The 25559-nt window shown below is 40.3% G+C and overlaps 1 protein-coding gene across 1 annotated transcript in view; it reads right to left on the bottom strand.

The window, feature by feature from the left end:
* pcca (propionyl-CoA carboxylase subunit alpha) overlaps window positions 1–25272 on the bottom strand; it is a 78441-nt gene extending 53169 nt beyond the window's left edge. Inside the window, exons 1-7 of the mRNA XM_079461503.1 lie at window positions 25191–25272; window positions 17162–17230; window positions 16671–16718; window positions 15233–15301; window positions 9119–9232; window positions 8696–8749; window positions 911–1042 (exon numbers count right to left, since the gene is read on the bottom strand). Of these exons, the coding sequence (XP_079317629.1) occupies window positions 911–1042; window positions 8696–8749; window positions 9119–9232; window positions 15233–15301; window positions 16671–16718; window positions 17162–17230; window positions 25191–25244 (540 nt within the window). The 5' untranslated portion in view covers window positions 25245–25272. The remainder of the gene's footprint in view (window positions 1–910; window positions 1043–8695; window positions 8750–9118; window positions 9233–15232; window positions 15302–16670; window positions 16719–17161; window positions 17231–25190) is intronic.
* Between the last annotated feature and the right edge of the window lie 287 nt (window positions 25273–25559).

Here is a 25559-nt window from a genome sequence, read left to right as displayed (position 1 = left end):
CAAGTGTTTTATTAATCAATTCCTATGGAAGTTTAAGTGATACTTCACCCAAAAATAAAAATTCTGTCAACATTTACCAACCTTCGAGTTGTTCTAAATCTGTATGAAATAAATAAGGACATCTGGAAGGGCACTTTTGACTACATTTGTAATTTTTCCTCCTATGGTAGTCAATGGGGGGCAAAATCTCTCTGTTAAAGGCATTCTTCAGAATAACTTTCTCTGTGTTCATCAGAACAATTTTTTTTTTACAGATTTGGAACAACTCAAAGGTGAGTAAATAACGACATAATTTCATTTTTGGGTGAACTATCCCTTTAAGCGTGAAGCTCGACTTCCATTGGAGTGGACTGAAAACACTCACTTTACTCCACGAGCGGTGCAAATAAAAGACAAGAACCCATTATAAACAAAAATTCTGTCCACATTGTATGTGGTGCGACTAGACAAAAAAAACGCCCTTATTCATAATGGTTTATATTTTCTTATGCCATATTGCATTAAGCCGCTCATGTGTGATGTAGACTAGGGGTTGAACGACCTCATATTTTTGAAGTCGACTATTATGTGAAAAGTCACATTGATGTTGACGAATCGATGACGTCATTAACAAATAAAATAAGAGCGTACGCAAAACTGAGTGTACAAAATAAGAGTGTACGACTGTGTTGACACATGAACGTTTGGCCAATATACAGCATCAAATTGTCCAATAAACACAAATTCTGTAACTTTGTTAATAATATATTGACCTTTTTGGAACTGTCAAAATAAAAGGCTTGCTAAAAACACCACTAAAACAGAAAGATTTCATTATACTTTAGGATACTTATTAGATACACCCAATTATCTAAACACAGATAGATTGAAAACATGTGATAGATTAAAAACTCCAAAGTGATTATCTGACCTTGACCACACCATCAAATCCTGGGATGGTGTTGACTTTTGCAGTTTTGGCAATAAGTTTGCTTTCAATTTTATCCCCCATGGCTTGGATGGCATATGTGTCAGGACCAATGAAGGTTACTCCTCCCGCCGCCTGCAGAAAGAAATCATGAATCAATCACACCCCACATCCACAACGTAATATTAATGTAATTTACCTCCAAAATCATATTAAGCACCTATTAAATAAGGAATTTAACCCTATGACTAATGTAAAATACAGCCGCAAGCGAAAGTCATAAGGGTCCAAGCAAGAAAATCTGGAAGATATTTTATTGATTTATATTTGTTTCAAGGATTGGGAATTGTAAGACAAAATACACAAAGCACAGTAAATTAAATATATATTATATAGGCAGATAAATTAAATAATTAACAAGGGGAGATCGATTGGTAAATGCCCTGGTGTAATACGAGGAATCCTATTCCTCATCAGTAGGGATGTGCACGAATGTTTGAACATTCAAAAATGTAACAAAATGTCAACTCAACGCGGACCCAAGCACTGTGATAGGTCTGTTTGAACACCTCCGTCAGGTAAAAAAAAAACTCTGCGATAGCATCATGTTATTACCTGAAGGCTTTAGGAATTACAGCTCTTTACTATGAAGCTCCCCCCTTTTTCAAGGGACCAAAAGTAATTGGACAGTCGAATCAAAAGCGGTTTTATTCACAGGTATGGGCTTTTCCTTATGTTAAAGGTCTGGAGTTGACTCTATGTGTTTTGTCTGTTTGCATTTAGAAGCTGTTGCTGTGAACTCGCATGGAGATCTCCCTGAACCCCATAATGTAAGTTTAACAGACCATAGTTAGATTTAAAAACACAATTAATCCATCAGAAAGATGCCAGAACCATTAAGAGCGGCCAAATCAAAACTTGTGTACATTCTGAGAAAAACAACAACGCTGAGCTCAGCAACAAAAGATCCTGGAAAAGGGCATATGAGATACAAGTGATAAAGAACAACACCTATACAACATCCAGACAAGCGAAGAACACTCTCCAAAAGGTAAATTTGTCAATGTTTGTCAATCGTGTTCAGAATCAGAAAGAGGTTTATTTTTGATATATATTTGCACATACAAGGAATTTGTTTTGGCGACAGGAGCATCCAGTACACCGATGATTTAAATGAGGACCTATGGGTATAAAATGTTTATTGTAATGGGATGATGGTGTTGAAAGCGGAGCTGAAGTCCACAAACAGGATCCTCAAATAGGTCCATGATGTTGCAGGACAAAATGCAGCCCCATGTTAATTACATCCTCAACAGACCTGTTTGCTCTGTAGGCAAACTGCAAGGGGTCCAGTAAGGGTTTTGTGATTTCCTTCAGATAGGTCAGTAACAGTCTCTCGAATGACTTCATGACCAAAGATGTGATAGCAACGAATCTGTAGTAATTCAGTCCTGTGGTTTTGAGCTTTGACTCGCAATTGTGAGTTTATAACTCATTCTGACTTCTTTTTCTAGAATTGTGGACTATAATGTCTAATGAGGAAAAACTGTAAAAATGATATTCCATCCATCCATCCATCCATCCATCCATTTTCTACCGCTTATCCGGGGCCGGGTCGCTGGGGGCAGCAGTCTAAGCAGAGATGCCCAGACATCCCTCACCCTAGACACTTCCTCTAGCTCTTCCGGGGGGACACCGAGGCGTTCCCAGGCCAGCCGGGAGACATAGTCCCACCAGCGTGTCCTAGGTCTTCCCCGGGGTCTCCTCCCGGTCGGACGGGCCCTGAACACCTTCCGGGGAAGGCGTCCAGTAGGCATCCGTAACAGATGCCCAAGCCACCTCAGCTGACCCCTCTCGATGTGGAGGAGCAGCGGCTCTACTCCGAGCTCCTCCCGGGTGACCGAGCTTCTCACCCTATCTCTAAGGGATCGCCCAGCCACCCTGCGGAGGAAGCTCATTTCAGCCGCCTGTATCCGGGATCTTGTCCTTTCGGTCATGACCCAAAGCTCATGACCATAGGTGAGAGTAGGAACGTAGATTGACCGGTAAATTGAGAGCTTCGCCTTGCGGCTCAGCTCTTTCTTCACCACGACGGACCGGTACATCGACCGCATTACTGCAGAAGCTGCACCGATCCGTCTGTCAATCTCCCGTTCCATCCTTCCCTCACTCGTGAACAAGACCCCGAGATACTTAAACTCCTCCACTTGAGGAAGGAACTCTCCACCAATGTAAATTGTAATGTAAAATGTAAAAATGATATTGTTTAAAATAATAAACAGAGGTAAGCCAAGTCCTCTGTTTGATGACCCCTTTGTTTTTGTACCTAATTAGTATCCCAAAGTATTCTAAAGTGTTTAGATTAAGTTTGACAAAACGTTTGTAATCTAACGAAATACATTACAGATCACTTTTACATTTACAATACATTTATATTTTGTCATTTAGCAGAAGCTTTTATCCAAAGCGACTTCGAAATGAGACACAGCTACAGTTGACAAGGGTCTGCAACACGTTAAATACAAACCTTTTTTTACAGATTTATTTTAACATGCAAACAGCAGCATAACGAATAGATCATCAATAAAACCTGCATTCACATATGACATTTTCACGAACTTGCAGCGTTTTGTACAATGGAGAAAAACTTAGATGGAAAACAAAGCCGGTGGAAAACAGAGAATGTCACAGCGCTTTGTTTTAAATGTAGACACAGGACCAAAGCACTTACAAAGAACTCGCTATGATTTAAGTGTTATTTAAAAACGTATTAATTATTTAAATTATTTTAAAATAATACCAATATTGATGTTGGTATACTAGTTTTTTATGGTATTCTGTAATGATCAATACATTTATGTAATACAATACAATTTTTTTAATGTTAACCATCCATCCCTCCCTCCCTCCCCATCTTTGATGCACTGTGATGAGATATGAACACTTTTCGTTCATTTTCACATTTCATTCTAATCGTGACAGATACTGTAGTAATACATTTAGTTTAGTTTGGAAGGGAAAAGGAGGCTGTAGTTTGATATTTACCTCTGCCTATGATTACGTGAAGACCACTGTAAAACTTGTGGCTTCTCTCTATTGTTTTACGTGTTTAGATCTGTTTTTTGACCTCCTCCACTTGAAAACGTGAGCGTGATTCAAGAGTAGATGGTTCTGTTAGCTTTCAAATAGCTCTTGCAGTGCTGTGATAAGCCGATTGGTGTGCGCTGCTAGAAGTAGCTGAAGCAAGCTGGAGGGCCACGATCGTTTCGGTACAAAGTCTATTTGTTGTAATTCGCATGCAATTAAAGCAACAGTGCATTTTTAATGGCCGAAATGTACAGGAAATGACACGAAGAAGAAACCCTTTGACCTTTAAATCATGTAAATGGTGTCTAATGTGTTTTAAACATTCACCATGACTTTCCAAAAACATGGATTTCCGTAGTTAGTAGGCCAAACCACTGGAGAACATTTAAAGTTTTTAATCTTAAATCAAAGATTATTTTTATTATTAGACCACAAATACAAATCATGTTACATGCGTGTATAACGTATGTGTGAGGAAAAGCAACACATCACGCTGTCAATCACTCTCTCCTTCACTGAGTGAACCTTCTATTTTTTAAATGCTTTAAATAAATCCATTCAAATTAGTCTTTCTTTTTGAGTCGTTCTGATCACAGTGTGTGTTCATACCAACGAACTCGATGTGAACAGTATAGTGCTTATTCAATGTGCCAGCTGAACAGTTTAACACACTACCGTGATGCACAGGACATTTATTTCGAGAAACGTTTGAAGAAATTAAAAGTAGGCCTACTTGGATGCAACAGGAACAAGATTCACCTGAACAGCCAAATAAATAGAGCAAATACAGAAGCACAGGTCCTAATATACAGTGTACCTATAATGAATGCCTCTCTCATCTTTTTAAGTGGAAGAACTTGCACAATTGGTGGCTGACTAAATTCTTTTTTGCCCCACTGTAGCTCTTTAGGAGCAGGGTCGGATTTTTTAACTAGGGGGACCAATCTGTCAGCAGATAATTTCATCTCACTTCGACCATGATTATCCCCTTGCGGTTCTTCAAAAACGAAAGGAATACACGGAGGTAAAAAAGCGCTGAAAGAAAAGATTTGATTTCAGACCCCTTATCCAGCACCTTATATATGTATTCTATGACGATGGGACCCACATCTACAACACAGCTGACGAAGCGTATCTGGATCTGAAGAAAAGAGGGTTCAACGTTCAAACATCGCTGACTGAATCACACGATGAGCAACTGGAGCGCACGTCTTTGGAAACTGCTTCACAACGAAGAGGTTAAAAGGCTCCGATATCGACAGACATCAGGGAACGTCTGCAAGTATATAGAAGATAATGCAAAGCTGACGATATAAAAAAGAGAGAAATAAGGCTGTTTTTGGACCTTGAATCGTTAGATGGATTTTTATTTAATTTCTCTCCTTGTATTATTGAATGACAGCACACTTCTACGCCGTACCATCGGACACGTGAGTTATGTTCTCTTATATCTCATGTAAAGATGGTGAACCGGAGGGCCCCGATCACTACTGTGGAAGAGAAGGTTCCCCCTCCCTGCCAGACGCCACAACAAACTTGTTACAGGGTCGTTTGTTCCAGACCCCTATCTTGGAAGAACGTTATGTTTGTTGTTTATTGTTTCTCCAGGGACTGTGCCAAGCCTTCTATCATCCTTTAGATTTCAATGCAATAATTGAACAGACATGGCAAATAACGAAGTAAAAGTAATTTCTTTCAATGTGAATGGTTTGCTTAACCCAATTAAAAGGAAAAAAATCTCAAGCAAAATGAAAAAGGAAAATGCTCATATTGTATATTTTACAAGAGACACATCTGAGTAACATTGAGCATGACAAATTTAAAAGAATGGGATTTACCCAGATCTATTATTTTTCATATCATACAGGGCATAGGAGAGGAGCTATCATTCTGATATCTCACAAGGTTATTTTTGAAAAGAAATATGATTATATGCTGATAAAGATGGCAGATTTATACATATGTTACTTTATTTAACATCTATGCCCCACCAAGTAGTAATGTCACCTTTTTTCAAAAGATTTTTCAGACGATGTCCTCTGAAACACAAGGTATATTGATCTGTGGAGGTGATTGTACAATGTTCATTTACAACCAAGGCTTGATTCTTCAAACAAAAAAGTTACTTTTTCTAAACCCATCCATAGGAAAATTAACACATTGATAAATGATATTGGCATAATTGATGTATGGAGAGATCTATACCCGAATACTAAGGATTATACACATTTAACTCCCCCACATAATGTCTACACCAGAATAGACTATTACCTCATGTTTAATAGAGATAGAACCAGGGTAACAAGCTGTGATATTGGGACGATAGATATTAGTGATCAGGCCCCAATCTACTTAACAGTAAAACTAGATAATAAATCTAAGGATACTTTGTGGAAATTTAACTTGAATCTTTTTAATGACCCCTCTTTTAAAATATGTATTAAAACGAGATTCATTCTTATCTGTTATTTGTTTTATTATTTACTTTAATTTCTTTTTCTCTTTTACAAAAAAATATCATTTTGAAACAAATCTGAAATCTCTCCCTAGAGCACAGAGAGTATCTTGCCCTAACAGAGTGTCTAAAGCACAAGCCAATGGCGTTTAAATGGGAGCTTTGACAGAGCACATGATTGGTTGAATGTACTGAACAAATACGGCTCTTCACTGAACTAGTCAGTCATCTGACGTACAAATCAGTCATCTCATCCATGAACGAGGAGCTGCTGGCCGAATAAATTTGAGAAAGCATGTCCATCGTCAAACAACATAATAAGACATTTTGTAGCGCTATTATACATTACAATTATACAAACACATTATTAAGATTCCTTGTATTACATAGAAGATATGAATTCTCGCCACCTACTGGTGTATGTATGTAATACGTATATGACAAAATGGTCACTGAACGAATCAGTGAACGAGTCTGAACAAATCATTTTGGTTAACAAACTGAAAAATAAGAACAAACACTTAAAGTAATCAAAATTCCCATCACAAGCGTGTGTGTTCTTTAGTTGTAACAGTGTATTCTCTCATATTTCTGAATTTGCGTTAAATTGTCTGGGTTGTACGCTATCTACAATAAAGCTATCATTCGCATTTAAAATAAAGCGCTCAGAACTCAGCTAATAATTCAGGATCTTAGCTAATAATTCAGGATCTTAGCAGCAGTTAAAGTGACAGTTGATAGGATTAAACAAGATGTTATCTATGTTTAGTCACTATTTTATACTCGTTTTATGCCTGACAACAGCACATATAACAAGTGAAAATAGCAGTTGTGTTAATATACAATATAATGTATTCAGAGAGTAGAAGTGGAACAGATTTAAAGTGCCAAAACTAGAATATGATAATTAGTGTTTCACATCATCACCACCATTGTCTCTCAAAATTCTGTGGGAAACACTGAAATCTTAACATGAACTGTCAGAAATTATAGCAATTTATGCCAAAAATGTATGGAAAGCTTGCAGCCTCCACATTTCTTACCTTAACCATATAGGTATCGGTCGATAAATGGTCATTTTTAATGTTATCGGTCGATATAAAATTTTGATATATTATAGCCGATAAATCGAAATTAATTTCCTCACAGTTAAAGTAAAGTAGAGTACTATCTTTCTGTCGTGATCACTCACTTACTGCTATTAGCAAAATAAAATTACGTAGGTACAGTATATCGATAAAGTATTTATAAATGTGGAATTCATAGGAACAAAAGCATATTGCTTTAATCAAACAGTCTGAATGCTGTTTATTTGAGACCTGCTAGACATGTGACAATAAATATTTTTTTTCTGAGTTAATAAATTTGAAGGTTAAAGAATCGTTAACTAGTGTAAAGTAGTCTTGGTACATGATTTTCAGGGAAAAAAGTATAATACATGCATAATAATGGTTACCTTGTTTTCTGCAGTCAATGTTTTTAAATAAAAGCAGTTGTCCACTTTTTGCCTTTTGTTTTAGTCTTAGGGAATTTTATATTCATATTAAGATACTGAGTAGGCCGCATTTTATAATGTCATCATCATAGACATGTAGAAAGTGTTTGTATTTTTAAAATTCTGTGAAAACCTAAGTATTTTGATACAAAATATGAAGCAATTTTCATCAACCCTGTCAATATAAAATACCATTTTTTATTTAAAATAAGTATTTAAAATACATGTATCATAAATACTGCCCATCCCTGACAACAAGTATAATGCCATGGTCCGAAACAGAATGCTGGACGTTATCAAAACTCAGGACCTGGATTGAGCTGAATATCACCAGCGTGGAGAAGCATTGTTATCAGGTAAAACAAGATATTTCTCTGTGGTCAAGCGTGTGCAGGTCTTTTACGTGTTCAATCTCTTTGCTCAGGTGTCGTAAGAGCTTTTCCGTTCTTTAGAACAGTGGAATATGAAGCAAATTTGCCCAGCCCAACGAGATAACCGGAAACTGCGCGTTAGTAATCCAACAACACCGAACTGATGCATAGAGAAGAGCAATACTTTCTGTGTCATATTAACAAGTAACAGTCAATGTTTCATTTTATGTAGAATTTCAAGAAAGCCATAAAACGGCAAATTCCATTAAAATCACTGCAACAATTCAATAAGATCGCCTTAATTTACACCTGCCTCACTGCTACTCAGGGACACCATAAAAAAACTTTTAATCTTTCAATCATGAGGAACATAAACTCACCAGTCTCCGGGCAAACTCTTTGTTTTCAGATAGAAATCCATAGCCTGGGTGAACCTTTGAGACAGACATATAACATTAGAAAATAATGTTACTCAAAGGAATCTAAACTACTCATGTCATTCAATGTCATGTTCTTTACCCTGCGAAATTAAAGATGTAATTTCTTATTTTTTTAGGAAATATTGCATTGGTTATTGGAAGTAGATAATGAGACATTGTCTTTCTGAAAATCAAGTTGCTATTTGATTGCCCTGACTATTGATTTCTTGCCCCAACATAATAGCCAAATAACATTCTGTCCATCACAGGCTGTGACCTTGACAACTTATGTGGATTTTATATTCCAGTGGCCAATTGACCAGGTTAAACTCTTTTCATTGACTAATATTCAGTTGACGCTTTAAGACATGCGCACACACTCACAGCTTGAGCTCCAGTCTGGTGGATGGCCATCATGATAGCATCCATGTTCAGGTAACTTTTACTGGTAGGAGCAGGTCCAACACACACAGCTTCGTCTGCCATTTTCACGTGAACCTTAAAGACAAAAACACAGGTTAAATTTACTGTATTAGTACGTATATCATAGACTTGGTGGTTAAGTATTTTCATACCTGGACAATGATATTTATTACCCCCTAAACTTGATGTCCCGAACCCCTAGGTCCGACAAATGTTGTGTGAAAAATGCCTATAATAGCTTTGCCACTGTCTTATCTATTGTGTGTACTGTTATTAAAAGGCACCATAAAAATGTATGGAGGTGTGATTGGAGAAAATGGTTTAAATTTGTTACGAGGCATTCGTTCTCTGCTTGTCTCTGATTACACTGTGATTTGCTGTCAGTCAGGTTGGAGTGTTACCTCCCAAATACAAGTAACCCAGGAATGCAAAAGAGCTTTTGACTCATCATGGTCCATTAATTACCAATATTGTATAAAGATCAACTTAACAACTCCTAGACGGTTTGCCTGTTTTAGACGAAATCTGGTATGCAGCATCTAGACTGACAAACAGTTATTAAAAGATTTTCGATTGTCTCGTGTCTCATTTTATTCTACAATAGAAAGAAAATCTGAGAAAACTACTCGGGCAGGTGCAGACAGAAGAGATGTGTTTTCAGCCGATTCTAAAAGGGCTCATCAGATGAAATCAGACTTTTTCCCCATGTTTAGTTGCTATAATCGGGTCCCCGGTGAATCTACTAACTCCGTAAACATGAGTCTGTTTTAGTGTGCCTTTCCTGCAAGCATGTGACAAATCAAACCGTTCAGATTTGGCTCCTGTTGTGACATAGAGGGAGGCTCTTATTATAATGTTACCGCCCCTTAATCTTTACAATTTCACCCATAGCGCTGCCACCATTGTTGTTTTCCCAAGCGACAGCGGTATACGTGAGGTCATGGCTAAAGTTCGTGGACAACATGAAAAATGTGATGTAATGTAGTTCGCTGCACAGATGAACATAAGTCTGTGTTTAGAGTCCCAACCTCAGAAGAGACGAGACAGGTGTGGATTTATAATTTTTTTTGTGGAAATCGCTCAGAAACAATAAGTAAAACCTTCTTGTTTGCGCGAATCACTTCAAGCTGGAGTGCTTTATCAACCTGTGACAGTACAAGCAGGATTAGCTTCAAAGTTGTTCCTCAAGAGGGATCGAGACCAATTGAACGAGACAAAGATGCCGATGTAAGTAAATATTTATTAACAGTCTGGATTGACGTAAATGTACCGTATATACAGGAGGATAACATAAGCATTTGATGTTGAAGGCAGCAAAGTCAGTCACAGCTAAATAGAACATTTAAAGCCTGTGTAAACTTACCCTATATTTATATGTTATTTGGCAAAAGGGCGCATGGATTTTAGCTGTATTTATATTAATACATTATGTGTGTTTATATGTTTTCCTGCGGCAAGCAGTCACTATTGTTTTGCTAATGGCCAGGGGCGAACAACGTGTTTAGTTTAGTTTTACACGTCTCAAACCATCCGTCTCAAACCAAGGAAAGCATACACATTACTAGTATGTGCTGTTTGCTGTGACAGATTTTTAGTCTCAAGACGAATGATTTCGGAAAAGAGTTCAGCAAATTGAATTTAGCTAAACGATTGCAGTACTGTTGTCCTGACACGCCGGACGGAAGGGGCGGTAGGGCGAGTAGTAGGGATGTGTGAGACTAATCGACTAGTCGTTTAAACGCAAGTTGCCTACTAGTTGACAAAGAAAACTACAATTGATTACATGAAAAAATTACACAAAATATCAATTTAAATGACTTTCATTTTAATGTTTTGTTTCAAACCCTTTGATGTTTGATAAAATAATTATAAATGGTCTTTAAAAGTGTATCAGGAACTTATGATGTTTCAATTTTAGGTCAGATCTAGCATGGGCTTCCTTTGTGCCAATTGCAGAAAGCTCAGAATTGACCACTTGAAAGACGAGTTGTGAAGGAGGAAATCGTCTCTGTTATGAATGTAACCTTGGTTCCCTGATGGAGGGAACGAGAAGTTGTGTCGAGACTGACAGAATGGGGTTTGACCATCATCTCTGATTCTACATCGAAAAGGCCAATGAACTTGGCAAATGGGACGGCACGCCAGACTCCGCCCCGTACATACGAGTAAAAAGGGAAGATTCATTCACCCATTCTTTTACCTTTTTGGGCTAAGGAACTTGAGAGGCACTCTCATTTGCTGCAGCGGGCCGCACAGCGCCTGTGGCATGATGGACACAACGTCTTATTCCCTCCATCAGGGAACCGAGGTTGCATACATAACCAAAACGTTCCCTTTCTGTAGGTCTCTCTACGTTGTGTCGAGACTGACAGAATGGTGTCCCTGTCGAAAACGTCACGATGCTGCGCCGCGTCACATTTCCAGCGGAACGACACTGACCAGCCTAGGTCGAGTCACAAATGAGCGTCCTCGCGTGTTGTAACCATCCAGAGGTGTAGTAAGACATCAATTCGTGTGACCACGACGCAAGGTTCTTACTACCAGCCTGTACGGCAGTGGTCTTGCTACTCTAGAAGCAAGTAGGCTGCCTGACACCGTAAGGGGGAGGGGTGCTATGAAGACCACATCTGACGAAGGGAGATCAATGTGGAATACCTACACGGTCTCACCAGTGGGGAGAACTCATGGGAGTGGTAGTGCAGGGCCCAACCCAGGAGTGCACAGAAGCGGTGGAGACCACCGAGGGGAGGTCACAGGTTCGCCGACAGGGAAACCAAGAGTGAGACAGCGGCAGACGGGACTACCCAAGGAGGGGAGTCACTACGTCTGGAGCACTAGCCCAGGTACAAGAGTTCACCTCGTGAGGGTAACTTACATATACTGGGTGTGAATATGAGCAGTTCCGGCAGGCTTGTACCCCCAAGTGCTAAGTGATTAATGGAATGCCTATATTTCGTCCAGTGGAGGAAATAGGGAGGCTGGAATAGCACGATTACATGCCTGAAGGGGGGGAAAGGACACCGAGCAACCATCGGTCTCACTCGAGACACAGGTGTTCGGTCCAAGTAGAGGTGCAGGGCACGTACAGGACATGACAGGGAAAGGGTTGGGACTTCCTCCCAGAGCACCTGCAGGTTCACCACCACCTAGTCCGTGGCAGGGGTAGTGGGGACTCTGGGCATGTGGCCAGGTTGGGGTCCAGCGTGGGTCCAGCGCCACGACACTAGGTTGGGGTCCCCGACACTGCCTGCCTGTTGCACACCACACCCCAACCGAGCAGGGAGGCCTCTGCCGTTCTATCGGGACTCCAGCCCGGAGTGGGACATGTCTGTCCGAGTGGCTAGGGTGCGCCGGCAGATAGATGTGATGGGAACATGCCCTGTGCCGGTGTGCCACGCTCTCCAAGGAACCACACTCTGAAGCCAATGCTGAAGCGGTCTCATATGCATCAACCTAAGCGGCATGACTGCAGAGAAGGACGCTATATGCCCCAGTGCGACCGCTGACTGCTGTCTGAGGAGGGCCAGGCAGCACAGCATCGACTGGGCACACTCTCGTGAAGCATGCTGTATGGTAACTAGTGGAGTCTAGTCCTATACCGGGAAAAGAGGTGCTCCGACAGGGGAGAGCATGCTCTTGTCCTTGTTGACCCGTAGGCCCAATCGGTTGAGGTGCCATGCACATGGTCCCTGTGAGTAGGCCACAGATCCCACGTGTGCCAACACAGGTCAGTCGTCAAGATAGTTAGCATACGAATGTCATGCTCCCGGGGGGAGTGAGGGCAGCCTCAGTGAAGGCACCTCCACGTTGCAGGATAATTTTCTCTTTTAGAAATATGCTATTTTAAGACACCTCCGACCAGCTACTGAAACGCCCAGGGGAATCAGAAATGCCAGGACGAGTTCCATCGCGCTGCATCATAGATCCAGTAGGAATAATCGAAGATCGCTCAGCAAAGCCTTGCAGGTTTCCGAAGAACGAAAAGGTGAATGAATGGGCACGCCAGACTCCACCCTTACATATGGGTATAAAAGGGAATATTGGTGTGCCCATTCGCCAAGTGCATTGGCCTTTTTAGTAGAATCGGAGATGATAGGTTCTCAAGTCAAACTCCATTCTGTCAAGTCTCGACACAACGTCGAGAGACCGACAGAAAGGGAACGGGTAGGTTTGACACAAACTATGATATATCAACAATTGATACAAAAACAATTTCACTGGAGCCATGCGTAACCATACTGTAATCACAGGTGTTTTGGGAGATGGTGGACGGAGTTTCACCTCACTGCAGCGGAATCGGTTCATTGTATCACTGCACTTGTACTTTCTTTCATATTAGTGTATTTTATTCATAGCATACGTTGTTACTTATCATTGTCGTTGCTAACTTATCCTGATATCTCAATAACCCTCTCCTGGTTATTTACTTGAAGATCTTAAACCAAAACACTCAGCTCCGTTAGTATAGCACAAGCGTGCTAGCGGGCTTTCTGTTTACACTGCTAAATATCATCTCGCCTTCTAGTTTTCTTGTGTGCTAACGGTTTCTCTCTTAAGCGTATATACTAAAAATCACAGAGCAGCCTTGGTAAATTGGAATTACTCTTCAAACCCGGTGAGTTATGGCTTCTTCTCTTATTATTGTCACTTGCACCTAATGTCAAATGTTTAGCTTAGCCTTCTCTGTCAGCGGCGAGGGCTTTACATGCGATAAATGCAGGGAAATAGCTAGAAGATCTCAGAATTAGAGTCTTGCATCCAATCTTTATCTGATGATAGTAAGAATGTAAGGAGCTTAGAAAACACTTTGGATGCGAGCAATATTAGCGTGCACAGTTCGGTTTCGGTTGAACAACCCCCGCGTTGAACAACCCCCGCAGCTGGGAAACTTTGTGACTGTGAGACGGCGTAGTCGCAGGTCAAAACACCACTCAACCGTTCTGACTACAGTCTCGAACAGGTTTGCCCCGCTCAGTGATGCACCGACTGAGACACCTGCTGAAAGTGCCTTAGTTATCGGTGATTCTATTGTTCGGAACGTTAACGTAGAGGCACCAGCCACCATAGTCAAATGTTTACCGGGAGCCAGATTATCATATCTAAATGGCTGGTTGTCTGAGTGGTGCCTGCAGAATGATATAGTTTTTATAAATAACTGGAAGAGTTTTGAGGGCAGACCTGACCTGCTGAAAAGTGATGGTCTCCACCCCTCCTGGGCTGGAGTTTTTCTACTGTCTAGAAATATGGCACATAGTCTTAATGCTAAAGCTTGACTCACTGGGGTCCAGGTCAGGGAGCAGACAGAATGGCTTAACCAACGGTCTGCTTGCCGTCTCACACTGGTTACCTATAAAGCGTCGCATTATCTTAAAAATCTTGCTTATTACCTATAAAGCCTTGCATGGTTTAGCTCCTCAGTACTTGAGAGAACTTCTAACGTATTATAGTCCATCACGTGCACTAGGCCCTCAGGTGTCAGGTCAGTTGGTAATACCTAGAATTTCAAAATCAAGTGCAGGCGGCAGATCCTTTTCCTATCTAGTGCCTAAACTTTGGAACGGTCTTCCCTGCACTTTGTACGAAAGATAAGACATTTCCGGCGGCAATCGTACAGTACGTGCGTACTATTCTGATGACAAAATTTGCGTCACTCGCACAGTCCCCCCCCCCCCCCCCCGTGTAAATAGGTAACTATACTTCAGCCTTTATAATGTAAAGTGTTCTAACCCAATTTAAATTCTTTGTTGTTTGTTGCACAAAACTACAACACCAGTATTTTTATTAGGACTAAACAACGTAAATTTTTTTTATTATTTTTTAAGCCAGGTATTTTAAATTAATCGAGTAATCGTGACAGCCCTTAAATTGTTTCTATTGTGTTAGAACTTGTTTTATATTGCCCACCCCTTAAACAATACTACAAATTCACTTGTTTAGTTAAGATATTTTCTTCTTTGTTTACTTTTCAATTCATGTTTAATATTTCAAAATCCCCAAACTTCATACAGACTCAAAACAAGGTCTCAGATATCTGGACAGTGGACACCAGACTACATGAGAAGTTGTTATACTCACCGCATTAGAGTCCACATCACTGTGAATAGCAACTGTCTTGATGCCCATTTTTTTGCAAGTTTTCATCACCTGTGAAAAGAAATGAAAATGTTTAGATAAAATCCATATTTCAACTTTAAAAAATACTTTTATTGTTCTACAGAATTAAAGTTTTTTTTTGTTGTATTTCTGTTTAAAGTTTATTGTGTCCTCTTAACTGGCGCAGTACGTATACGCTGATTAACTTAGACCTTTCCAACGATAAGTACTCACATGCCAAATCTAAGTCTCTAGAAAACATATTTCATCAGAGTTTTATAGAATAATGTATGTAGGAAGAGTAATTGTTTCTTTTTTTTAAATGAGCGTGCTTAATGTCCTTTCAATTGTCACAGTCCCGTATATGGGTCTGCCCCATTTGCTTCCATATTTTTGTGGGAATTCTGATCTAATAAAGACAAACTGTATATAGTTTTATAAAATAAAGTATGTAGGTAGAGTAATTGTTTCATACGTGATAATTGAGTCATAAATCAATTCATAAAGTGTGCATCAAATATAGTTGAAAACAAATTTTTTGTTTTGTTTACATGATCCTGTGCGTTGGTATTTTTTCATTGTGTCTGTTAATAGGAAAAGTAAATCTGAAATTTGACCAAAGATGCTTTTTCATTTTTTTTAAATGTTAACGCAAATGGAAGCCTATGGGGCCCACTAGTGAATTTTCTAAAGTACTCAGATAGGTCCAATTTTGGTGTATCAAGACCAAACTTAATACAACACTTGGTTACCCTTGGGACTTTAACTTAAAGAAATTACAGATCAGCCACAAAATTTCATACGTATTTTTTATAGAAAAACAAAACATAAATAACATATACAGTATATATATTTTGTCATATTTATTGTTATAAAAAACTATTTGTGACACTAGTGTGGGTACAACGCTGGACCCATGGGCAATGTATAAGATCCTGCATTGGGTCAATATCAGCTCTGAGCAAGGAAACCAGAATCCAGGCATTACAACAGATGTTAACACTATCTGTAATTATTATTTCCCATTGGATATGATTTCTTAAGCTCAGGACACATTCAGTCAATGGTCAGCCCAATGTTGGGGGGGGGTTTGAACGTCTATCAGCTTTTTGTACGTGTGTTCTGCACCGTTGGCTCCACTTAGATGCAGTGTTTCAGTCGATTCATCAGGAATGTTGGAAAAAAATTGCAACTTAGATCATGGCTCGTAATTCTTTGTTATAAAGATCGCTATATGCTTTTTTGGGGAAGATCAGTACTGGACCTTTCTCTTGCTGACTCACTCCTCCTGTTTATAGCAAAAACACTTAAAATCGCTGATTTCTATCATGTATCTTTCAAAATCACTCTTCCACTTATTCTCTCTCACGCTTTCTTGCTAGTAGAATGACTTTAACATTCAGTTGAAGAAGAGACTTACCCTACAGGCGATCTCGCCTCTGTTAGCAATGAGGATTTTATCAAAGGTCTGTGGAAGGGAAAAGGGAACATTGAGATTAAGAAATCTATTTTATACACAATTTGTCCTGTGTATGTATCATGTACAACACCACAAATACTACATAAGTGTGATCTATTCCAGTAAGTACATTAAAAAGTCTAACGAGGTAGAACATTTTCGGATCTAAATCTTTTTAACTTTAATGTAAATTTTACCCTTAAATATCACTTACAATAAAGAAAAACTAAGGGAAGGTACTTCTCTAAGAAGGAAGCATATCTATCCACACAAAAAAATCATAAATTCAAATAATACATTATATCCCAAATTTTATTCATTTTGCTTGCTACCCCCACAACAAGAAAACAAACACATTCATACAGCCACCAAACTCAGTAGCTTGTGGACAGAGGATGGGATTAAGTGTATAAAGTAGCATTAATTCAAAACACTCTTATAACCATACTTACTTTCTCGTGTGTGTCATAAACTGTAGAGTACCGACAGATAACACCACACCTTGGCCTAAGACAGACATGCTTAAAGACAAAAAAAGACAATGCTGTAATAAAAAGGGTTTGCATATACTCATAATTATGCTTAGAAAAAGGCCACTATTTCCCGTAACATTCTAAGACTTTTGTCATATCTTTCAGAGTACTTTGATACTGTTGATACTGTTAACAGCATCACTATCGCCTTTCCTGTGCCAATAAGCAAACCTGCAATGGGTCAATATCAGCTCTGAGCAAGGAAAGCTGAATTTTTGTGATGCTATTTGAAATACAGTCCAATATAAAAACACATATTTTGTATTGTTTTCGGTTGTCTGTAACGGATTAAAATAAAAATGGAAATTACCTTGAAGAAAAGATCTTAGATATCTTTCTGTGTTGTTAAGAGCCCTTTGCAGCTAAATAAAACTTTTCATGTTGTCAGAGTGTAGGGGATCATTACACTATTTTCCAAAAACACAACACAGCTAGTCTGTGCCTGTATTTGATCTTAAAACTGATTTCATAGGCCCTATACATATTATTTTCTCTCAAACTCAACTCCCATTTTCTTTCTTAAATCAGGGCCTGAATTTTGTTTTTTCATACTGGGGGAATCCCCCTTTATATAGTAACATGGGGGATTGAACGATTCTGGGAGGGAATACATTTTGACATTAGACTTAATTTAAGCAACACATTTATATACTGTAATTAATAATACTGAACTTTTAACACACAAAAAAATGCAAAAATTGGACAAAGCATTTTAAAACTATACTAAATTATTAAAGCAATAATCCCCAAGAAACAGTGCAGTGCATTTTATAAAAGCTAAGGGGCGTTATTAAGCACAGTGCAAAGGGAATTCTGGTCAATACACTGAGATTTGATTGGTTGCATTAGGAGATGCTGCAGTCCAGAGTCAAAACCCGTCCAAAGGGGAAATATGGCTTTGAAAGCATGCAGTGATGTCTGGCTTCACTGATAAACATAAAGAATCAAATTTGTTGTAGATTTGAATGATTGATGCTGCTTGGCGCTGTACATCTTGCACTTGACTGTATTTTCATTCCATTTAGTTTAACAAAGGTTTCCTGAAGCAAATCGATGCGTTTATTTAAGAGAAATATCCAAATTGACAGTGCTATTAATGTTAATGTCTTACTTCCGTTGTCCCTCGGCTGTGCGTGAACCAGAGGGTTGTATTTTTGGCAAATGACAGGTGATATAAACTCAAACAAAGGAGACAGGAAAATAAATTTGCCGGAAAAATCAAGCCTCTTATCAGGTTAACGCGCATCTGACAGATAATGCTTGTTAGACATTAACATGCTCTCAATATAGATATTTATCTTAAACAAATGCATAGATTCGCATCAGAAGACCTTTGTTAGGACCACAGAGTTCTGTCGAGCAGTTCTTTGATCGCTGGATGCACTTTTTGAAGCTTCAAAAAATGTCCCCCATTCACAACCAACTAAATGATTCTTCAAGAAGAAAGCCATATTCAGTCAGGGTACCTTGAGGGGGAGTAATTATAGGGAAATTGGGTTTTGCCTCTGAAACATCTCATTAACAAAAAGCCACTATACTTAACGATAGGGGTTTGTAACGAGGTAGGCGGGACGAGAGCCGGGATGCGAGGCCGGTGCGTGAGTGTTAACGAGTCTACTATCTCTAAAATGTGTTATTTTTAAATAAAACTTTTTTGTCCACTGAATACAATGAGTTTTATTTTTAAGAAACATATAGAACATTTTGGAACAGTAAACATGTCAGGTTAAATAATTTTTTATTGCACAGTTGCACAGTGTGATATATTACATGCAGTTGTGTACTTACGTTATCCCAAATGTTCCCAAAAATGTGCAAATCCAGACAAAATCCTATTAAAAATAATGTCCCGTCCCTTGTCTCCCTTGTATTTGTCACATATCAGTTACTTAACTGTGGGTAATGTGGAAGACCGGATATTAAGCAAATGCGGAAGGGGTTTCACAGCATCTGGGACGCATCATCTGTTGTTCTGTTATTATGGATCACGATTACTCTTTGGCGAGTAAAGGAAAATCAATAAAGCGTAAACGTAGTTTACTTTTTAAATGACGACTGCATTACCGTTTTAAACACATAAAATTGTGTATCATTACTCTATCAAATCAATTTAACAAGTCCAATATAATATATAACTTAACATTACATTCCACATTTCTTGCAAGCTAATACATTACAATGACTTAAAATAGGGCTGCTAGATTATGACAAAAATTATAAATAGCGATTATTTTGGCCAATATTGAGATAAATAAAACTTGGCTTTTACACTGTGAATTTAACTGATAAATAAATGTGATGAAATAGCACAGCTGAACCACTGTAAAGGAAAGGGTGCGCTGTGGCTTTATAATACAAGAAAAAATAGGATCCTTGCCAAATGGAATGCAGCACAATAATCATTTTACCTCGATCATTTAGTTTTTGTAACTGATGGAGGCCAAAATTGACAATTACGATTCATTTTCGATTAATTCCACAGCCCTAACATAAAATTGATGCATAGTAATTCATTCATTGCCACGACCGTGAACATGATGGCCGATCTCCATACGCCTCTGGATGGTGAAAACGACATGTCCCATAATTCCACTGTCCTACATAACATCGTTTAGCTTAGCATTTAGTTGTATTTTTTAAAGTGGTCATCTAGCTGTCCAAATTTACATATTGTAGCTTTAAGTTAGCCTTAACCTGCAGCTCAACAATTAAAATATTTCTGTAAAAAAGCAGTCATAAATCCTCAAGATATGCTGACTTTCTACACATTTATTTAAGTTATAAGTTATGATGCAGGAATGTAAGCATGTTCACCTAGTTCAAGCTAGTTCATGTTGGGCTAGTTGATTATCCTTGTTATTTGCCTCGGTAGAAAGCCAAATAGTATTTATTTCAACAGTGCTAAACATGCTAACTCTCTTGGATGGTTGCAAATGTTAATTTAAAGGCAGTGTTCTTTTTTGACTTTTTTTGCTGCTAACGTCTGTTTTACATTATAATCCTATGGAGTAAACCGCACATTCATTAAACGCCAGCAACGGCGTCTTGGAGCAAAGTTTTCTATAGATGTAATTTTAATTTTCACTTTCAACAACGTTTGATTCTATCTCTAGCGAGAAATTTGTATTGAAGTTTTTAAATATGTGATCATTTATTGCAAAGGCGCTATCTTTTTATAATTAAAATAGACTTCCGTTACGCTGCCTATCTGTTTCTCTGGGCTGCCTTCGTGCACAGGACGCTGCCTGCGAAGTCATGGGTGCGTTCCAAACAGAATATCTCTCTCTCCAAAGGGTCATTTGGGAAGGGGACACCATACAAAACGTCACGAAGTCCAAATAAAGAGTAAATCACGTTGTGTTTATTCTTACTTTTGTCAAGTGAATTTTAAACGGACAATTGTGTTTTTCCCTTCACAGCTTACACATCAAGAGCTTTACACTTTGAGAATGGAACAGGGATGATCACTTCGGAATGGAACGAAGTAGGGGTGTAACGATACGATGCATAACGTGATATTTGACAAAGCAAGCAAAAAGAAACCAGCACTGTTCCGATTAGAGAAGTGACGAAGTGAGTACATTAAAAGAATGAATGACATGCCAAAAATCTATCCAAGTATGTGATAAACTGAATTACTTTTCTTCAATCATGCATATGTAATATGTCTTTCTGAAAGATATTTCTCATTCATTACTGTCTCAAGCAAAGACAAGAGACACGAGCCAATGGCGTTTGAGTGTGAGCTCTATCAGAGTGTTACAGTGGTTGAATGTAGGGCTGTAGCTATAGATTATTTTAGGAATTGAGTACCAAATTATTCCGATTAATCGAGGATTCAGATAACAAGTACTTTTTTTAAATAAAGAGCAAAACTAAATATACAAGAGAAAACAAGAAAGGTCTCTTAAAATGAACAACTCATTTGTTTACTTTTTAGAAAAATGTACATATTTATTGCTTAAATAACATTCTTCCCGTGGGCTCACCACGTGCGGGAGGGACCATAGGGGGTCGGTGCGTAGTGGATCGGGCGGCAGTCGGAGGAGAGTGCCTCGACAGCCCGATCCCTGGACACGGAAGCTAGCTCTAGGGATGTGGAACGTCACCTCGCTGGCGGGGAAGGAGCCTGAGATGGTGCGTGAGGTTGAGAGGTTCCGACTAGAGATAGTCGGGATCACCTCTACGCATGGCTTGGGCTCTGGAACCACACTCCTCGAGAGAGGATGGACACTTCATCACTCTGGAGTTGCCCATGGGGAGAGGCGGCGGGCTGGCGTGGGTCTGCTTATAGCCCCCCAGCTCTCCCGCCATGTGTTGGAGTTTACCCCGGTGAACGAGAGGGTCGTTTCCCTGCGCCTACGGGTCGGGGTTAGGTCTCTCACTGTTGTTTGTGCCTACGGGCCGAACGGCAGTGCAGAGTACCCGACCTTCTTGGAGTCTCTGGGAGGGGTGCTGGAAAGTACTCCGACTGGGGACTCCGTCGTCTTACTGGGGGACTTCAACGCCCATGTCGGCAACGACAGTGACACCTGGAGGGGCGTGATTGGGAGGAACGGCCCCCCTGATCTGAACCCGTGCGGTGTTCAGTTATTGGACTTCTGTGCTAGTCACAGTTTGTCTATAACGAACACCATGTTCAAGCATAAGGGTATCCATCAGTGCACGTGGCACCAGGACACCCTAGGCCGCAGGTCGATGATCGACTTTGTGGTTGTTTCATCTGACCTGCGACCATATGTTTTGGACACTCGGGTTAAGAGAGGGGCGGAGCTGTCAACTGATCACCACCTGGTGGTGAGTTGGATCCGATGGCAGGAGAGGAAGCTGGACAGACTCTGCAGGCCCAAACGTACTGTAAGGGTCTGCTGGGAACGCCTGGCCGAGTCTCCTGTCAGAGAGATCTTTAACTCCCACCTCCGGCAGAGCTTCAACCAGATCCCGAGGGAGGCTGGAGACATTGAGTCCGAGTGGACCATGTTCTCCGCCTCCATTGTCGAAGCGGCCACTCGGAGCTGTGGCCGTAAAGTCTCCGGTGCCTGTCGAGGCGGGAATCCCCGAACCCGGTGGTGGACACCGGAAGTAAGGGAAACCGTCAAGCTGAAGAAGGAGTCTTATCGGGCCTGTTTGGCTTGTGGGACTCCTGAGGCAGCTGACAGGTACCGGCAGGCCAAGCGGACTGCTGCCCGGGTGGTTGTGGAGGCAAAAACTCGGGCCTGGGAGGAGTTTGGTGAGGCCATGGAGAAGGACTATCGACTGGCCTCGAAGAGATTCTGGCAAACCGTCCGGCGCCTCAGGAGAGGGAAACAGTGCCCTACCAACGCTGTTTACAGTGGAGGTGGGAGGCTGTTGACCTCAACTGGGGATGTCGTCGGACGGTGGAAGGAGTACTTCGAGGATCTCCTCAATCCCACCGTCACGTCCTCCATTGAGGAAGCAGAAGCTAAGGGCTCAGAGGTGGACTCGTCCATCACCCAAGCCGAAGTCACTGAGGTAGTCAAGAAACTCCTCAGTGGCAAGGCACCGGGGGTGGATGAGATTCGCCCTGAGTACCTCAAGTCTCTGGATGTTGTGGGGCAGTCTTGGCTGACACGCCTCTGCAGCATCGCGTGGCGGTCGGGGACAGTGCCTCTGGGATGGCAGACCGGGGTGGTGGTCCCTCTTTTTAAGAAGGGGGACCGGAGGGTGTGTTCCAACAACAGGGGGATCACACTTCTCAGCCTTCCCGGGAAAGTCTATGCCAGGGTACTGGAGAGGAGAATACGGCCGATAGTAGAACCTCGGATTCAGGAGGAACAGTGTGGTTTTCGTCCAGGCCGTGGAACGCTGGACCAGCTCTACACCCTCTACAGGGTGCTGGAGGGTTCATGGGAGTTTGCTCAACCAATCCACATGTGTTTTGTGGATTTGGAGAAGGCATTCGACTGTGTCCCTCGTGGCATCCTGTGGAGGGTGCTTCGGGAGTATGGGGTCTGTGGTCCTTTGCTAAGGGCTGTCAGGTCCCTGTACGGCCGGAGCAGGAGCTTGGTTCGCATTGCCGGCAGTAAGTCGGACTTGTTCCCAGTGCATGTCGGACTCCGGCAGGGCTGCCCTTTGTCACCGGTTCTGTTCGTAATTTTTATGGACAGAATTTCTAGGCGCAGCCAGGGGCCGGAGGGTGTCAGGTTTGGGGACGACACGATCTCGTCTCTGCTATTTGCGGATAAATGAAGACAAAGCAGAGTTGTAAAAATACAAATTCCTATGATTATATATAAAACTTTCTTTTCATGTGAAATACCCTATATGCGGTACATATATGGGGGAAGGGCTTTTCCACAGAAAGTGATAAATACATGACAGTTGTTGAATTGTTGCGCGCACAGAAACAGGCACTGATGGTCATTTGCATCTCTCGTGGCCCATAGCCAGGGATGCGATCACAAACAAATGGTTGGGACCATTTGACAAATGCTAGAGGCTGTGGCCTTAAGTCGCCTAGTTAGGCCGCCCGTCTCCCATGCCGGAACGATCGCCAGTTTGAAGCCTTCTCGTCGCGGATGTGAGTAAGGAACAGTAACTCAGGAAACTCGTTTTACTCTGGGAAAGCTTTTGGAAATGAAGACTGAGTGGACTTTTGGACTCGGTTGTGTCATAGGGATGTGTTCAAAATATTGATACGGCAATACATCGCCAGGAGCTCCTGAGGATGCACGCATCGATACACCTGCATCCGTATCGATTCTGCAGCACTTTAGAAATAAGCCAAATATTATGCAAAAATATTGTGTAACAATTATTAGTGGTATAAAGGATTTGATCAGAGTAAACCCATTTACCCTAACGGTTTTACATGCATGTGACCTGCGGATTAAATGCAAAGTTTCACCATCCTAATGTGAAAGTTTAAGAGTGCGCTCTCTTACATTAGTCCATTAGCGCAGTATAAATGAAAGTGTAAAGTTAGTATCGTGTAATCATTAATTCAACACACACATGAAGCAGCACTGCTTCTGCGTGATCCACTAGAAAACTATTGGACAAGATTCAAATCATTGAAAATCCCACCACTGGAGGGATGTAAAGAAAAATGTACCCGTATCGTGATACGTATGGTATCATGGCCTTGTATGCGTCTCGTATCGTGAAGTTGTTGGCGATACACAGTCCTAGGTCGTGAAGGCAGTCCGTGTCAGGAACATGTACTGTGACATGCAGACTTTTCCATCTCTTCAAATGTGGTCAAAAACTGTCATATTTTAACTAGAACAGTTATACTCATTATACGTGCCCTGACACCCATTTAAATAGCATTTTTCTAAATGACAGTGAGGTAAACTGTAGCTGAAAAAGGGGGGTGTCATGACGCTTCAATGAGTAAACTTTTTATAGATTTAAAAAAAATGCAAGTTCATTAGAATTGCGTTTCTTTTTTGCTCTTTGTGCAATTTATAAATAAATATTAGTCATTTACATGTTTGGCATTTGTTTTCCTATATTTTTATAGTCTTCGTTATATAAATAATACATATTATTAATAAGAATAATATTAATAGATGAGCATACCTTTCATATAATCATATCAATATTGAATCTGGCCGGCTCCGGCGTCTAACACAACCTGCCTGCAAGTTTCTAAACAGCATTTGACATTGACAGAAAAAGTCACTGTTTATCAAGTAGTGTTTAAGTTGTCTTTTATCCGATAACAATAACGAAAAACACAACAAATACAATAGGGAACTGGTGTTGCTAAAATAATACGTTTGACATGTATCAACGAATAAATGAAAGAAGAAAGAATCTATCAAAAACATCAAACATCCACTCTATGATTGCTTGCTCGAGACATGCTATTTTATTTTACTAGCGTAACGTTATATGCTTTGTATGTAATTCAGTCAAAGCGTTATATTATGTTACATAAATATTTATACAAATTGCTACTACTCCACGAATCAAATCTCACCTTAAACGCACTTAAAACACCTTGAAAAGCTGCAGTACTTCTGTAAGCCATCATGATAGTCAACGCTGCCGAGAGCTTCTTCTTGTTCATTTAATAGCGGTTGGTATACAACTTTTATGTGCATTACTGCCATCTACTGATTGGGAGTGTTGGGCAGACTTCACTTCTCTTCACGTCTTCTATATGATTCAGTCTCTTTTATTGCATGGAGAATTTAAAACTTTTATATCCTGACTTTCTTCGAATCAAATTAAAATGATCTTCATTCTCTTTAACGTTAGAAAGCAATATGTAGCTTTCATTATTGTATTTCGGGCATTTCTTTATATATGTTCTGGTTTCTTCCTGATTGCAGTTTTCACAATTTCC

Source organism: Barbatula barbatula (assembly GCF_947034865.1).
Source record: "Barbatula barbatula genome assembly, chromosome: 8".
Classification (NCBI taxonomy): domain Eukaryota; kingdom Metazoa; phylum Chordata; class Actinopteri; order Cypriniformes; family Nemacheilidae; genus Barbatula; species Barbatula barbatula.
Note: the sequence above shows the minus strand (reverse complement) of the source record. Positions and strands in the feature narration are given on the sequence as shown.